Here is a 17,633-nt window from a genome sequence, read left to right on the forward strand (position 1 = left end):
GACGGACTCCAAAAAGGAAGGTTTTCTCACATCACGACCCAACGCTGTTCCACATGATGCCGCTTTGTTTCCACCAGACTTTTCCATCCTTCCCAAGAAAATGCAATAATGATTCTCAGTTATCAGACTAGGACACCCCCTGCGGTAGAAGCAGAGACACATCCAGAGCCACTTTAACTTTCCTCTAAGGAATGACTGGCCTCTGCCACACACATCTGACTTGACTCAAGGCTTTCAGAAGCTACAGGATAATCTGATTACAAACCACAAGATTGAAAAGGAGAGATAATTTTTTTTTTTAACATATATTCTGAGAGCAACCATAGGACAGTAAACTCATACACACCAAGTTCAGATTTAACTATTTCTCCCTTAACATCCTGTTAAGACAAATCCTGAATCCTGACAGGGCATAATTCATTTAAATGGGTACATTCAAACAACACTGTGCTCATTCCATAAGGATGAACAGAGCTCTGAATAAGACGTCTGAATTATTTCACATGCCATGTTCAAGTATTTTTTGCAAATGAGAAAATCATTTGCAGAAGTGGTTAACATTTATCCTGCCCTGGTCCTAGTGTATATGAGGACTAATATACACAACAGAGATTCTGAAACACTGAGAGTCACTGGTTTAAAACTTAAGCTCTAGAGTGTAAGTGCCCCCAGGGTTGTCACAAGTCATGATGTCCAAGGTGAAATGGTATTTTAACTAAAACACACTGTAACTAATGACCCGTGCTTGGCTTATCATCAGTATTCATGGATCACGGAATCTACAGTCCTTAGTGCTCTAGTACTAGATCAACTCCCCATCCCCAGGGGGAAAACAGGCGGAATGTCCGCTATTTTCCAAAGACCATTACTGTTTTTAACCTGGGGCTGTTGGACAGCACTTACGGTTCAGCCCTTCTTACTTATCACAATTCCAGATTCCTATAATCACTGCTGCTGCTGCTGCTGCTGCTAAGTCCCTTCAGTCATGTCTGACTCTGTGCGACCCCAGAAACAGCAGCCCACCAGGCTCCCCCGTCCCTGGGATTCTCCAGGCAAGAACACTGGAGTGGGTTGCCATTTCCTTCTCCAATGTATGAAGGTGAAAAGTGAAAGTGAAGTCGCTCAGTCGTGTCCGACTCTGTGTGACCCCATGGACTGCAGCCTACCAGGCTCCTCCATCCATGGGATTTTCCAGGCAAGAGTACTGGAGTGGGGTGCCATTGCCTTCTCCGCCTATAATCACTACCTAACACTAAACCCAGTGGCAACTAAGCATATGCCCCACGCCCAACATGTCTGCAAACGTCTATGAATGTTCAAAACCTTAGAAGATTACTAAAGAGATGTATCTCTGCCTCAGCTGCCTGCTGCCAACATGAGTATCTGTCACACAAAAGGAAGGATAGTCTGATAGGCACGAAGGAGGAGAGAAAAATCTCTCCAGAAGAAAGTAAATTTTCCAACGTGAAGGAATCACAAAAGGACAGGCAGAGCTGACCCTGTGCCCTTGCTTGGGGTGGGAAGAAAGCCCAGAAAAGCAGACACTGGGAGTGCCCACTGGCTAAGGGCTGCTCTGGGCCGTGAGCTGCAAGTGGTTCGGGACCAGCAACGATCCGCCCGATCGCTTCCAGGAGAGCCCAGCCACTCCATGTCACCATACCTGAGCCAGCTCCTTAACGCGCTTCTCCAGGGGTGCAGGCAGGCCTTCGGGAAGGGAAGAGGGCTGCCTGAATTCCTGGTCCAGTCCCACCCCAAGGGAATCGCTTTCATCATCCATATCGCGGAAGGGGCTTCCTTCTGGAGACTCACTGAGCAGCTGCTCCAAGTCCAAATCCGTCAGCGAGTCCATGGCAGTGGCTGCCTGCAGCAAGTCATTGTCAGAGGCCGAGCCGAAGAGCGAGAGCAAAGGGTCGGAGGCGCCTTCCAATTCCCGCAAGCCCTGAGCTTCCGCTGATGACACTGCTATGGGCTTATGCTCTTCGTCCCTCTTTCTCTGAGCCTCTTTCTCCTTTTGGAATTTCTTCAGCATCTCTTTAACACTCAAAGCCCCAGAATACTTCTTTTTCTTCTTCTCCTTACTGGCATTGAGGGCTGTAAAGCTGGAAGTAAAAGGGAGAAGTCGGTTACTAAGACTGCAGGACCCCTCGCAAGGGAAATTTCCAGAGGGGCTTCAGCCCCGCTCCCAGAACAAAGGTCTCCGGGAACCTCAGCCACAAGTCCACCCCGTCACTCCTCACCCTCCTCTTGGCACACGGAGCTCCTCCTTGCTGGGACCAAAGCTTGAGACTGAATACAGGTTAGCAAAAAGTAACACAAAATGCTAAACATCCGATGGGTTTTTTAAAACCACTGCCAGGCTGAAACAAAAGGTTGGAAAAACAGGAGGGGCAAGAAAGACATTTAAAGGGAGAAAGCAGGAGCAGCAGCAACTTGGAGGGCGGCTGGGGTGAGACGGAGGCTGAGGAAGCAGGACTAAAGAAGACAAAGGGGACAGAGACAGAGGAGACCGGGGGCAGAGGAGGGTGCTCAGAACAGGAACGTCAGCAGCCACACAGTGACAGAGAGACCCGCCAACACTGACGCGGGACAGAGCGCACTCTGATGCCCGACACACAGACGTGAGGGCCCCGACAAGGCCGCGTGGCACTATGACCCGCGGCCCCGCGAGGCTGTGAGGAGGTGGGTGTGCGGCCCGGCGGCCCTGACGGTGCAGAGTCCTCCTAGCAAAGAAGCTGCTGCCTCTCACCCGGCTTTGGAAAACTTGGACTTTTTCGATTTCTTCTCCTTGTCATAAGTGTCATCTTTTTTCTTCTTCTTTATCTTCTCACCACCTTCCTTCAACTTCCGCTTCTGAGAATTAAAGACAAGGCACAGTTACACGGCTCCCGAGCTCCGGGAGCAAGTGCACCACGCAGCACTGGCCTTCTCCGCCCGGGGAACATCCTGAGAGCTGTCTTACTTCCTCCACGAACACACGATTTCAGCTCAGTCCTTGGACCACAGACCTGCAGGTCAGGACAGCATTCCCACTGACAGCGGCTCCTAGGAAACCCGGGCCAGAGGCAACAGAGGCCCTTCGGCAGCCTGAACCATTTCTGTTTTAAAATGAGCTGTGTGGGGGCCTACCTCGCATTTTAAACACCCAGGCAGTCACAGATAGCCTTCAAAATAAGCTTATCTTAGGGCTAACTCATTTTCGTTGGGGTGAAGTCCTCTAATGTCCACAGATGAGACACAGTGAGCTGGTGCACACGTCCCTCACTCCACACCCATCACAGCCCTCGTCCCCGCCCTGGGGCCACCTCAAGGAGCGAGTCCCCGCCAAGCCTGCTGGGACACAGGCCCGGACACCATGACTGAGCCTCCAGGGTCACGGCACACGTGTGAGAAGGGAACCGCCAACCTCGGCACAGCTGGTGCCTCTCCGCCACTCTCCTGAGCCATCCTAAACCGCACAGATTCGGGCAAGTCACCTACTGATCTCATAAAGGCATGTCAAAAAGCACTTCTGAAGTCCAAAACCAAGCAATGGTCTAACCTTGGGAGATTTTTTCTTCTTTTCCTTAATGAAGTCATCCTCAGATTCTGACGCTTGTCTAAACTGCAGGGTCCCCGAGTTGATATAAAATCCTCCATACTTTGTAGTCAAAGAAGCAGGAACAAGCTCATCATACTGAAGGGAAACAAACGTGGGTCAGCTCCAAGGCCTGTGCTACGGCGACAGGTGTGGACTGCATCTTGACAGAACAGATGTTCCTCTGTCACTTTTCAGACAGCATACGAAGGTATGCTTCCGGTCAGTCACCAATGTCCAAGTTAGGAGGTGTGTTGCACAGATCTGATCACCAGAGGCCCAGATCAAGGAGTCACTTCCTGTCCCTTCAGAGCAGCTCTCTCCACTGCATGGGCACCCCCACTGACCCACCCCCAGCTCCAGCACTGTCAGTAGGGGCCTGGGTGCCCCACTTCTGGTGGTTTCAGTGGTCTCACTAAGTACTCACCGCCTCAGAGTTATCAATGAAGGAATCGGATTCATCATAACCATAACCCATATCAATCAAGTCCTGTATTCGGTCTTTTCTACGTTTCTTTCCACCCTAAAATTTAAAATAGATCACATGCTTGTTTTTATACTTGTGATAGGAACATACAACACAAGATCTAAACTTTAAACAAATTTTTAGGCCCAGGGTCACAGGACTTTTTTAATACAGAGAATTAATTGTTGCCTTGAACTCTAACAGCTAATGACTAAAGGTTATAAAACACTGGACCAGTCTCTTACACATCCCCCAAAACCTTGTTCCCTGAAGACCTTTCAAAATAGAACAGATTTGTAAATGCATAAAGTGGCCTAAGACTGAAGAAAGAACTAAATGGCCTCATATGCCTTGCATCAATATACTTATTCTCAGGATAAATTCTAAGGGTAAAAGCCTCTCTATGTTTATTTATCCATTTAGTGCCACACGAGTTCCTGCCATATGCACTTTCTGTACCTTAATGTATTTGTTTAATAACTTCATTCTGTTCTCTCCAAGCTCTATACTCGTTTCACATTAGTGTTGATTAGATAAACCACTAAAGGAATATGAAAATGTCTGAAAACCTCTCCCACCCGACAAGGTTGTTCTGTTGCCCAAGAGAGAAATCTTACATATTTTTCTTCAAATTTCCTAGCAAGGGCCTCCACTTTATGCCTTTCCTTTTCTTCATCATTGAAAGGATCCAAGAGATCTTTCTTCTGTAAAGAGACCATTCCACAAAAATAAGATTCACAAAAAAGTTCCCACAAAGCTATTCATTGTACCTTCATTGATTCCACACCGATAAACTGTATAATAAAAACAACTTTTTCAGAAAAGACAAGGTAAAATACATATTACCTCCCCATCCGTGTTTACCTTACTTGTTTGAAAGTAAAATTCCCATTCATGAGACTCAACAGAACTTGATTAAATACCTACAGTCACCCACTGCAGTACTAGGTCCTGCTGCTGCTGCTACTGCTGCTAAGTCGCTTCAGTCGTGTCCGACTCTGTGCGACCCCATAGACGGCAGCCCACCAGGCTCCCTCGTCCCTGGGATTCTCCAGGCAAGAACACTGAAGTGGGTTGCCATTTCCTTCTCCAATGCATGAAAGTGAAAAGTGAAAGTGAAGTCGCTCAGTTGTGTCCGACTATTAGTGACCCCATGGACTGCAGCCTACCAGGCTCCTCTGTCCATGGGATTTTCCAGGCAAAGTACTGGAGTGGGGTGCCATTGCCTTCTCCCAGTACTAGGTCCTATAGTGTTCCAAATATGGCAAAGGGAGTTTAGTCGGGGGATGCTCACCCCGTGTAAAACTGTGTTCGAATATAACTGGTTTCCTTTGTAATACTAAAAATCATTTTATGCATTTAAAAACATTATTCTAAGAAAAGGTCCAAAGGCTTCAACCAGACTTGCAAAGCAGCCACTGGCTCAGAAAGGTTAAGAACCCACTGAGCACAAGCTCCTGACAGCTATTCAACCTTAGTGGTTAGAAGAGTGGCATGAACTTATTCTTCTCTCAGTGCTATCAATAGTCAAACCCAAGTTTGTGCCATTACTTTTCCTTGGAAGCCTATCTTGAAGGATCAATAATCTCCCTTCCCTCCCAATCTCAATACTATCTCCAGATATTTTCAAGTAGTTTTCCAAAGTTTATACTCCATAAACCTTACTATTTTTTCTCAAATTTTACAGAGTTGGACCTTAAGCTTCCATGGCAAGGAATCTTAATTTTAATAAAAGACTTCTGTATCAAATACACTTAAGACTTTGGAGTCCAAAAACACTAAGACTGGACTTTTACTTCTTCTACAATGATCACATATAACCTAAGTGGTTCAAATAATTTTAAGAAACCCCACTCATCTGGAGCAGCACTGGATTTAATGTTTACTCCTTAACGCCCTGCAAGCAGTAGTCATCCACTATTTCCTGAATGCATGAAGGTCTGCCTCTGTCTAAACACAGCATCTGGAATGTAAGCTCCTTTCTGTCCAAGCCCTCCAGGGCCTGTATTCGTACCAGACTTAACAATTACCACACTGTGATTCCTGTTACTTGTGTAGGTGTAATTCTCCTAAAACATCTCCAAGAGTGCAAAGTTCCTTTGACATTCCTTTGGGGACAGCAGCCTCCCCACCTTTACTCGTCCTCAGCATTCTAGCACAGGGCCTTAACATTCTAAGACACACGTGCTAAGTGAGTTAATATATAAATGTGTCAGATTACATTGTGCTTTGAACGCTGCAGAGTAGACAGGGTAATTTAGGAGTTCTGAACCTGATGCCAGAAGTGAATCCCCTGAAATTGGATCTGAAGTTCTCTGTGTAAGTCCCACGCATTTTTCTGCAGTTGAGGAGGGCATCTGAACCCCACAAAAGGTGAAATCAGAGCACTGGAGTTCTAATCTCAGTTGACCTACTGATTTAGTTTGAGCCCATAAATAAATCACCAATTCCTGCTACTTTCTCTTCCTCTCAAGGAAGAGGATACTGTTCCTACTTTGGAGAAGAGTTGATGAATGGATGTGAAATTACTTTTTCTCAGCCTACCTACTGGCCCTCATACAACCTGGCACAGACTGAAATGGCTTTCATTCAATCAATCAGATCTTTATTAACGAAACACATTTTTATCTAAAAAAAGTGGATAGTCCTTCGGACCAAAGGCAGCCCAAAGAGCACAACCACAGATCAGACTGAAGGAACATGGCCCATAGGAGTCAGGCACCTGCATGATTTCTTCAACCCCAGACAGACACTGTGAGCCATGCCAGCCCAACCCCCATGTCCCTGGAGCCAGTCTAGAGACTGGAACGCTGCCAGCACAGGACCCTGCTCACCTTTCCCACAGAGGCTGGCAGAGCACACAGGCTTACACCAAGTGCTTAAAATAAATGCTCATGACCCAGCTCCTACTCAAACTGCATGGTTCCATTGACATGAAATACAGAAACATGCAAAACTGATCTCAGCTATTAGAAATCAGGACAGTTGTCACCCTTGAGGGCTGAGGTAATATTCTGGGAGGGAAGAAGGAGGGTTTCTATTAGCCCCAAAAATGTGGTATTTTGTAATCTAGGTGCAGGTTACAGGGGTATTCGTGGAAAGTCCATCAAGTTGTGTGTTTATCACATTTGCACTTTCATTATGCACATAATTCAGTTAAAAAGTTTATAAAAAATTGTGCAATGTTAATGAATTGCCAAAACATCAGTAATAACTGAAGCTGGGTAATGGGTACATGGGGGCTTATTATATTATTCTCTCCACACTGTACACGTTTGCAACGCTGCATACTAAAAACGTAAAACAAGTCTGCTAGGAAAATAAACAGATCATTTAAAAAACATTTTAAGAAATCAAGCTGATTATCAAAAGCCATAAAAGCTGCCCATTTCTGGCAGGGGAAAAAAAAACTTCAAAACTCCCAACAAAAACAAAACCCACAAAAATAGGTTTCTATCCATCCAAGTAAAGAAACTGTCCAGAATATTACTGTGCTTAGAAGAGAGGAGCAGTCTGTATCTTTTTTTGTCTGCCTTTGTATTAGGCACAATGAGATTCCCTTGGAAAAGAGTAATGCCCAGCATGAAATTCCAGCTCTGGAAAAGGCAGGGGCTAGTCACACTACGATGCAACAATTTATAGCCTTGGCATGAAAAAATCTGGTGTTTATTCGTATTAATTAGCCATAATACAAGTTAGCCTTGGATGTGCCATACATTTTCTCTAGCCTAAATAAGGAAAATGGTTCTAGAAAGAATTCTAACCCTTCCCTCCAGAGGCAAAACTGGCAGACCGTGCGTGAGCTTGCTTTGTGGGGGAGGCCAAGCCTCTGTATGCTGCTTCTGCCCTCCGGAGCCCTTCTGGCACACTACCCTGAGCATTAGACCCGCAGAGCGGGTATGGTGTACCTTGTCTGCGGGCTGAAGTCCTTTCACCTTCCCTCGTAAGTTCTTCACCAGCTCTGGGTAGAAGAACTCTGGGCAACGTTTGTGATCCGGCTCAAAGAGGGTGAGTGTGATCCGAACAGCGGCCGCAGCCGGCTCCGAGTCCTGATGCTGCTCTGCTCCCCCAACTTCCTCTTTCCGGGATTTCTTCAAAAACGCAGGATTCAAAGAACCTGGGAGAGAGGTGAACTGGACCCTGTGGGGCTCCGACATGGCTACCAACAAGTCTTAGCGGGTGTCACTGCATGGCTTCTGTTAACATTGAAAACAAGAGCCAGGTCAAACCAAGATGATAAAAATGGTGATTTTTTTTCCTGTTCAGTTTTACAGATTTAAATTTAAAAAAAAAAATTCACTGTCAAGAATCGTTAAATTTATCTTAATTACCGTTTACTGCTTTTTTCTGTCTAAATACTATTTACTTTAAATATAAAAAACTTCATATAGATATGAAAAGCATCCCAAATCCTATACTCAGAGATAATCACTGTTTATTTTGTCCAATGCATATTCACTAGATCCTTGACACGAGAGAACCCATGCTGATACAGCCTTAAAGAATCCTCAGAATTGCAAAGGTACGTAAAGAAAACTGGTTTTCATTTAATTTATCCAATATACTTTTTTTAAAACTTCGGACTGAGAATAATCTCCTTCTTAAAACCTCTTTATTTTCAGCACCAGCGGTTTACTTTCATGTAGGGCCATTCTTCACAACGACAAAGTTTTCATCAGTTCATAGAAGCTCTGCCCGCCCCAGGATAAGTTTAAGGCCACTGTCTCAAGAGCAGTGTGGCTGGACTCACTTCCTCATACCAGTCTGTCACTACCCAAACTTGGGCCTCAGCAAAGTGACAAAATATCACAGGCCAAAGAGCTTCCAGGGGCTTCCCCAGTGGCACTACTGGTAAAGAATCTGCCTGCTAATACAGGAGATGCAAGAGATACGGTTTGATCCCTGATTGGGGAAGATCCCTTGGAGAAGGAAATGGCAACCCACTCCAGTATCCTTGGCTAGAAAATCCCATGGACAGAGGAACCTGGCAGGCCACAGTCCATGGGGTCACAAAGAGTCAGAACGACTGAGCATGCACACAGTATCCGTACACATTATGTGTATGTGTATACATGCAATATTCACTTTGTGACCATAAAATTGTGACCTATAAAACCAGCTAAGGGAATAAAATATCTAAAAATGAAGACTTAAAATTCTAATTAGGAAGAAAAGCAACTGGCAGCAAAACAGGTTGGTTTTTGGCAGAAAAAAACCACCACGCACTAAGATGTCAAAAAAATTCCCCTAAAAGAAACTTCAAGGCCCCCACGACATCTGTGATGCATTGGATTATAGAAACAAACTCAAGGTGAAGACATAAAAGTACCCACTCATAAAAGCAAGGCAAAGTCCCACCATATGAAGAGAATCTGCACATTAACCAATGGAGGATGTAGAAAGGTCAAATAGAAGTGCTAACTAGGTCCCTGCCTGACCAGTAGGTAATTTAAAAATGTAACCTTATCTTGGCCCAAATTTTAGATAGTATGACCTCAGTCAACCAATGGTAAAAAATGCATCTCGTGGTTATTAATTTGAAATCCTTAGAAAAATATAAAATTGAAAGTGTGTTTTTAAAAGACCTGACTTACATCTATAAGTTTATTAGACTTACAAGAGTTAAGCCTTGGAAAGATTTAACTTTAGGTTTACAAGTTCACTGTTTTAGAAGTTTTAGGTACTTGGGAGAACAAGCATATAGAACTTTAAATGCAGTTTAAAACACTCAAAGAAATTTTATTTTTTAAAAAGTTCATTGTTTATGAGAATTTAATGTATTAAACTTGAACTGTGGTGTTGGAGAAGACTCTTGAGAATCCCTTGGACTGCAAGGAGATCCAACCACTCCATCCTAAAGGAAATCAGTCCTGGGTGTTCACTGGAAGGACTGATGTTGAAGCTGAAACGCCAATATTTTGGCCACCTGATGTGAAGAGCTGACTCATTTGAAAAGACCCTGATGTTGGGAAAGATTGAAGGCAGGAGAAGGAGACAACAGAGGATGAGACGGTTAGATGGCATCATTGACTCAATGGACATGAGTTTGGGTAAACTCCGGGAGTTGGTGACGGACAGGGAGGCCTGGCGTGCTGCGGTTCATGGGGTCGCAGAGAGTCAGACACGACTGAACAACTGAACTGAACTGAATCTATTAAACTAGTGCTTTAATTGAAACTGTCAAAAGTCAAATTTTTTTTTCAAATATTTGAAAAAATCTAAAATGTTTATTTTTATGTATACATTCTTAGATTTATAAACAAGATTTGTTTAAAAAGCTTAAGAGGCTTAAGTATTTAAATACTCAATTGTAAGAGTTGACTCTTAATTCTAAATAAAAGCACAGTATTCTACAAATGGAAGCACCCCTCTTAAAAAACCTCAACGCAGGTTATCCAAGAAATTCAAGCCTCCTTTTGTATCTCAGATTATTCCAAGGAATGGTACTTTTTGTTGTTTCTATATAACCTCTCAATCATATTTTCAAACTGATTATTGGTGAAATTTAGAAAAATCCACCAAATATTGAATGCTAATTTTGTAATTAGTCTCTTCAATGAATTCCTAACTATTTTAATGGTTTTCCCTTAATTCTGTTTTTCAAAATAGGCTATCCTATCACAGAAATAATAATTTTGTCTCCTCCTTTCTGAAAAATAATGTTCTATTTTTGTTTCATGTCTTATTGCATTGGCTAGAACTACCAAGATAATATTAGACAATATATTTACTCATTACCATGTTCCCGGCTCTATCGCAAATGTCCTTAGGGTTCAGTCTGATACTGATGTACGATTCGTAAATTTCACTAAGTCATTAAAAAGTATTCTTTAATTTCTCAAAAATTGAGTTCTTAAACTAGGAAGATGTGTTTAATTTTCTTATTTCCTAGAAACTTAAATATGCTTTAAAAAAGATCGGTCTAGTCTCTAAAACAACATGAAATAGTTACCAGTGAATGACAGCTCCTGAAACTAGCTGTCCTGAAACTAGTACTTAGAGGAAGCTGACTGTAAAGAGAAACCGGGCCGCGAGTTCGCTAAAACCCCCTTCTTACAACCAATATACCTTTGGGAGACAGAGTGTAGACCTGCCACCTTTTTTTTGAGCATAGGATGGCTCAATAAAAGTCCGATTCTAAGTTAAGTCAACATCGACCTTGAATTCTTTGGGCTCTACAACTAGAACTGGGGATCTTAAAAATTTTTTATTTTCTACCTGGGCTGTTGACGTGTAGGCACACGCCTGTGCTCAACTGCTGTCCCCACTTCCCCATTGAACGGCTTAGTCTTAACTCACTGATAAACTACGCCTTAGCATCTGCTGCCTTCCTGCTGTCAAAAAACATCCTGCTCCCAACTTCCCCCAAAAGTGTCAAACTACAACAAGACTGACATGAGAGCCCGAACCCGACAAAGACACGCACCTTTGTCCCCGGCGCAACGCAGCCTACGGCCCCGCGGGTCGCTTTCGTGCCCCCCGCGGCCGTCTTCATGCCGGCCCGAGAGCCCGGGCGGCGGCGCCGCTAGCGGCCGGCCCCCGAGCCATGCCTCCCGGCGGGCGGCCGACCCGCGCCGCGGCCCATGGCCGGGTCCCCCCGCACGCCCGGGGTAGTGAGCGGAGCGAGGAGGGGGCGGATCGCCGGCTATGCCGGCCCAGGAGGAAGCGGAGAGACGCCGGCTCCACGTCGGCCGGGCAACTCGGAACCTCGCGGCGGGCAGCGCTGCGCCCCGGGGAGAACTTGCGGCGCGGAAGCAAGCTCGGAGCGGCTCCCGCAAGACGCCGGCCGTTAGAGAGCGCGCCCCGAAGGACCAGTCCGTCCCGCGGGAGCGACCACGCAGAGCCCGGCGGGCGCGGGGCCCCGGGCGCGGGCGGAGCGCTGGCTTCCAGGCCGCGCCAAAGTCCGTCAAGGCAGCTACCGGCGCGCCGACGCGGCCGGCCCCGGGGCCCGCGCCGGACTAACGGCCGTAACGGAAGCGCTGTCGGGGCGGGCGCCGGAGGCCAGGGCCCGGGGGCGGGGCGGGCCGCACGGCCGGCTCCCTCGCTCGTTCCACCGGCCGCACCGTTACTGCCGCCGCCGCCGCCGCCGCCGCCTCAGACCGCGGCGCTTCGTTGTCACGAGCCGGAGGGAGGGGGAAAGGAGCCGGGAGTCTCGGAGATCCGGCGCGCGGAGACCGCGGCGCCCAGGTCACGTGCCGCTCGGCCGGCCAATAAGCCCCGACGGGCGCGGTGACGTCAGAGCAGCGGCGTGGCCGGGGGGATGGCCGGCCCCTATCACGTGGCCCGCCTCACTCCAATGGGCGGCGCCGGAGCGACCTGATGTTCCCGACCGCCCGTGCGTCGGCGGTGGTTGGGTGGTAAGATGGCGGCTGTGAGTCTGCGGCTCGGCGATTTGGTGTGGTGAGTCCGGGCGGCCGGGGCCAAGAGCGGTGCGCTGGGGAGCTGCTTCCCCGGGCGTGGGGTGTGTGGCCCGCCCCGAGGCGGCCTTTCTACGCGCTCCAGGTCGTGGAGAAAGGTCGAGATGAGGTGCCGGCGCTGGGAGTGAAGCCGGGCGGAAGGGGCAGCCTGGCCCCGGGGGACTGAGGCCGAGGGTGGCCGCGGTGGGCCCAGCTCCGAGCACCGAGGCCGCCCGGGGAGAGCAGCGCTCCGGACCCGGACGCGTGGCGGCCCACTGTGAGGAGAGTGCCCGGCGCCGCGCGGCTTCCACGGACGTCCGATTCCTCGCCCCGGGGTCTGGGCTGGGGGGCTCCCAGGAAGAGCAGGAGAGCCTGGGAGCCCGCGGGGCCGTCTCGTCTGGGTAAAGCGCTTCGACACCCGCGTTGCGCGACGGAACCCACCTGTGCGGGCGGCTCGGCCCGGGGGTGTCGAAAGCTGACTGCCGGCGCTGCGCTTTGAAGAAATGAAGGGGACACTTCTCCATTACAACCGAAGGCTTGGCAGTGACCGGTGCCTCTCGTTGTCAGCTTCTGTGTCCCGGACAACCGCCCGGACCGAGACGGGAGCCGCCTCCCTCGAGCTGCGCAGCTCGTCTCTTCGACCCGGAGGAAGGGCTTCTCTTAGCGTTTTGTCAAAGCCACACTGGTGAATTAAACCAGACTTTGCGAAGGGGAAGTCTTGTGTTTACAGAGCGAGCTGCCCCCCACCCCCGTCACATCACGGGCAGGCTCTAGACGGCTCTCGGTGGTTTTGTTTTGGCTTTTCTGTATTCCTCGTCACCAGAAGGATGCACATACCCGGCGCACCGAAGTCTTCGATTTCTTTGTTTGTTTGTTTGTTTGCATTGCGTTTCTGAGGAATTTGGGCATCTTGGGCCCAGCTGTGGAAGCCACGTTTAAGAATTCCTTGTTGCCAGCTTTTAGTCTGGCAGTGGAGGGTGAAGGTGGAGGTTTAGGAAAAATAAATTGCATGTTGAGTGTGTTGAAGGAGCTGGAGTTGCTTTTCCAGAGCAAATGCTGACTCTCTGTGTTTTCTCTAGGGGGAAACTCGGCCGGTATCCTCCTTGGCCGGGAAAGGTGAGTGTCTTGCTATTGAAGGAAGAACGTCTGAAGTTGACTTTGAGAAGGGGGAGCATGTAAGATGGAATTCCCCACAGACTCTAGCATTGAGTTAAACTGGGCTTATTTAAGTAACACACGGGTTTTTTGTTTTTCTTTTTTTTTCTTTAGTATCAGTTTATTTAGAAAAGGCAGTATACATAAACCAGATCTTTTAATCTGCAGTGAATTATTATTTCTTGACTCAGAAGTGGTTTTTGATAAAGTCTTTTAATCCTGAAAATCCATTATGACTTGAATTTAGCTTTGCATAAATCGAACAAAAGGAGAAAAAAATAAACTTTCCGGGAAGAAAAAAAATCTAAATGTAGGTTAGTGAAAAGTCAAAGTATTTTTGTCCCAACTAAGTTTAAATCTTCTTCCATTTTACCATATGTGCTGCTCCAGTGCATCTTTGCAGAAGTTGGCATTCCACATTTTGCATGAGGCGATCCTCATAGCTTTCCAAATGTTCTGTATTTATATTCCTGCTTGGAGCCCAGGAAATGTCTTTAGACTGTGTCTTTGCAATATGGCATTTGCAGTGCCTTATTTATTCGTCACTGTTGTTGTCACCTGTCTCAACTCTTTTGTACAAAAGAATTTTCAGGAGTGTCCTGTATATTTCTTCAGTGATGACAGGGTCATGTTGCAGGGAGTAATACTTTTACAATAGGGTCATTTTAGTTAAAGAGATATTGTATCTTTAGTAGATGTTGGGAACCCCTGGAATATTTGCAGATTTCCACGTATCTCAGTAGAAAAGCACCAGGTTTGGACATAAACTAGGCCCTGTGTTTAGTTTTGTTTTTTAAGACATATTTCTTTTATTTCATGTTTTTTCTTACCAACTTATCACTGTGGAAGAAAACTTTTTGTTTTCCTCTTTCATCCTCTAGATTGTTAACCCACCCAAGGACTTAAAGAAACCACGTGGGAAGAAATGCTTCTTTGTAAAGTTTTTTGGAACAGAAGATCAGTGAGTAGTGCTCACGAAGAGTTTCACTTTCCCTATGTTTGGGAGTTTCCCTGGGTTGAAGCTGCTTTGTGAATATTCTAATTCGGACTCCTAATTCAGTCTTATCATGGTCTATGAAAATGGCATATACTTCTGGTTTCTGCCTAAATAAAAGGTGTTATTCTTATCTCCCACACATCAGTTGAAAAATAGGGCAATGCCTTCTAGATGTGATCACCTCTTTGAGATAGGTTCTCCCATCTCTTTACTCAACGCCTCTCCCCTCCAGGCAGATCCTTTTGTTTTTGTCTGGTTCTCTTTTAATGGCTGTTTATCATTGTGGTTCGGGCATGAGTTATACAGTGAAAGCTAAAATTTCTTTTGTCTTAATAAAAGTAGTTGTTTAGCCTTGTTCTTGTAAAACTAGATGATTTGATCTAGCATTGTAACAGTAAAGCTTTTTAACCAGATGTGTTCTAGGGTTGAAATCAGGACTGTTAATTTGAGATTCTTTGATAGGCCATATAATAAATCACAACGAAGGGAGGAATGTGTTTTCGTGTTTCCAGTGACTTGTTTAGCTTTCTCATCACTCCATCAAGTTGATTGCCTGGTTCTAGCTAGATGGTTTAATTTCTCTAAGTAATTGTGTTTGTATATGTGGTTTTTACAGGAAAATGTAGCTTTGGGTTTGAAGAAAAATATATGCTTGTAGAAAGTGATATATGATATTCCATAGGAAAATCTCTTATAAATGGTATTCTTCACTAGCAAGTTTTTGTGTCAGAGTGCTCATCCTGGTTTAGAGTTTGCATGGCATGTCTGCATTCACCATACACACATGTACCAACATACCCAGCCCCAGTGCTTGTCTCAAACCAACTTAGCAGCCTTTTGGTGGCAATATTTCAAGGGAGTCACTGGCCCAGAGCTGTGAGAGCCAGAGACAGTCTGGAAGAGGGAATGTTCTGCTAGTGCCGCGCACGTCATGAGAAAAATCATCTGGGTGCATAAAACGAGTACTGAATGCGTAGCCAGACACCAAAGAGAACTTCTGGGAAAGCAAACGCCATGGTCCCTGTCTTCCGGGAACTGAGGTAACAAGACATAAACACTTCAGATGGGACCAAGTGTAGAAGGAGTGGAATTATTAAAGGATTCTAGAACAAGGAGAAATGGAGAACAGCAGGGAGAAATTTGGACAGGGGTCGAAAGAGTCTTCTTGAAGAGACAGGATTTGGATCAAACTCTGGAGGATGGGTAGAATTTGGAAAGGAATAGTAGGGGCATTCCAGGCAGTGAGGATACCATAAACCACTGGGAGATAAGTTGAACATGTGGACAGAGAAAGACTTCCTCCCAAAGGTAAAGAACCTGTGCTTGAGGAGAGCAGGGCAATATTGTTGGCCTACCTTGATTAGCTAAATGAAGAAGTCACCAGTCTGGAACACAAATGGAAACTCATAGAAGGTGGAGAGTTAAACAGCTTACAGGGGACCTGAAAGCCGTTGTGTTTTTATGATAATTTTTAACATGCTGAAAGTCTAGAAAAATAAACTGTCCCTGTGTATAAATAGGACACAGAAAATGGGAGCTGAGTGTATCTCAGCACTCAAGCACTCAGCCAGGCAGACCAGTGAAGCCAGTGAAAAGGATGTGCTTTCTGGACACGAAAATAGCATGTTAGTGATGGTGATGATGTTAAGAAGTTCTTTGAGGAGACTCATAAGCAAGCGGACACACCATACACAGCAGTGGCTAGATACAGTATCTTTAGCCTTCTAAACTTCCTTGATACTGTTCTTCCTAAAAAGCCATTAAGTTAAGAGGGGACTAACATGTTGACTTTTTGTGGCTAAGCAGTTGCCTTAGTGAAAGGAAACAAAGGAAGGATCTCCAGCACTTCTCTAACCAGAGAAGAGTTAACTAGCTGTCAGCATTGAGGCAGAGTTTAGAATCTTTGTATCTTCTGAAGGCGAAATCTCCAGATTGTTTCTTAGTAGCAGATTACTTTGGTGACAGAGGGCCTGATGTATATTCAGATACCAGTTTCACCTGCTCTGTGATTTGGGCTGTTTGACTTTTAAGCCTCTGGGTCCTTGTCCACATGTGGGGACAACAATCTACCCGACAGTTATGAGAAAGTAGCATCACTTACTCATTGTATTGGTTGGCATAGAGCAGGTGTTCAACAAACATTGGGTTAGGGTTAGATCTGTTACAAAAAAAAAAGTTGATGAGAAGCAGGTGGCTTTAAGTAAAGAAAATAGGAGAGAGAAAAGGACCCTGCCCATGGTAGGGTAGGATGTGGAGGATCTGTTTGAGACGGGTGGTCTGTGACCTTAAAGGCTTTGAACACAAAATGATACATTGTGCCACCTTTTTTTGTTTGGCTGATGTTTTGTTTTGTTATTCTTTGTTTCTTATTTTTACATTGTTTCACCTTTATAGAAAAACTACATTGGTCCCAGACAGGGATACTGTGTGCTGTCTAGTCTGTGCTCCTGATACAATCTGATGGAATTAATATCAGGAAAGGGGACTAAGTCAGGTGAGAAAGAGAAGTCTTTAATGTGAAAAAGCAAAAACTGAGGAAAGAACCTGAGCAGAATTGATGAAATAATTGACCTTAAGGAGATAAACACTGACTTGACCATAAATCCTCAGGTGTTTTGACAAAGGGCACCGTGAGTAGAATAAACATTGTGTGACTGTTTAGGAGGGCTGTGTTTAGGACTGTGTGTAAGGAGGGCTGTGTGAGATACAGTCCAGACAGGAAGTGCAAGTGGACTTCAGGGGTGAGAACTGCTTTGTGATGGACAGAGCTGTGAGTGGCTATGGCAGAAGCCGGGCTCTACCTCCACTTAAGGCCTGCTCCTGCACATCCTGGAGGCTCTGTTGGTCACCGTGTCCTGACCTCGGTGGACATGTTCCTATCTTTTAGAAACCTGATTTTTTTTTCTATTCTTCCTTCCAAAACCTAGAAAATTGTGTTTCTCTCCCACTGAAAGAGAGAACCAAGAAGAGAGGACCTGAGAGTGATGTCACCAGGATGGCAACAGAGTTCATTCCTGACTTTGCTCCCCCCTCACAAAAAGGAAG

The 17,633-nt window shown here is 46.0% G+C and overlaps 2 protein-coding genes across 12 annotated transcripts in view; one reads left to right on the forward strand and one right to left on the reverse strand.

The window, feature by feature from the left end:
• Positions 1 to 12,173, reverse strand: part of UBN1 (ubinuclein 1) — a 33,210-nt gene extending 21,037 nt beyond the window's left edge. For all 3 annotated transcript variants that reach the window (XM_006054907.4, XM_006054906.4, XM_025274700.3), the window contains exons 1-7: positions 11,467 to 12,173; positions 7,949 to 8,236; positions 4,658 to 4,744; positions 4,002 to 4,097; positions 3,539 to 3,673; positions 2,747 to 2,850; positions 1,661 to 2,099 (exon numbers count right to left, since the gene is read on the reverse strand). In XM_006054907.4, the coding sequence (XP_006054969.4) occupies positions 1,661 to 2,099; positions 2,747 to 2,850; positions 3,539 to 3,673; positions 4,002 to 4,097; positions 4,658 to 4,744; positions 7,949 to 8,197 (1,110 nt within the window). In that variant the 5' untranslated portion in view covers positions 8,198 to 8,236; positions 11,467 to 12,173. The remainder of the gene's footprint in view (positions 1 to 1,660; positions 2,100 to 2,746; positions 2,851 to 3,538; positions 3,674 to 4,001; positions 4,098 to 4,657; positions 4,745 to 7,948; positions 8,237 to 11,466) is intronic.
• A 146-nt stretch (positions 12,174 to 12,319) lies between these two features.
• GLYR1 (glyoxylate reductase 1 homolog) overlaps positions 12,320 to 17,633 on the forward strand; it is a 31,850-nt gene continuing 26,536 nt past the window's right edge. For 4 of the 9 annotated variants that reach the window (XM_044935873.2, XM_044935874.2, XM_044935876.2 and 1 more), the window contains exons 1-3: positions 12,320 to 12,440; positions 13,516 to 13,552; positions 14,473 to 14,552. In XM_044935873.2, coding sequence (XP_044791808.1) covers positions 12,403 to 12,440; positions 13,516 to 13,552; positions 14,473 to 14,552 — 155 coding nt within the window. In that variant the 5' untranslated portion in view covers positions 12,320 to 12,402. Of the gene's footprint in view, positions 12,441 to 12,475; positions 13,122 to 13,515; positions 13,553 to 14,472; positions 14,553 to 17,633 lie in introns of those variants that run through there. The other 5 variants (XM_044935875.2, XM_044935872.2, XM_044935870.2 and 2 more) reach the window with 5 other exon arrangements.

This window comes from Bubalus bubalis, chromosome 24, assembly GCF_019923935.1.
Source record: "Bubalus bubalis isolate 160015118507 breed Murrah chromosome 24, NDDB_SH_1, whole genome shotgun sequence".
Taxonomy (NCBI): Eukaryota; Metazoa; Chordata; class Mammalia; order Artiodactyla; family Bovidae; genus Bubalus; species Bubalus bubalis.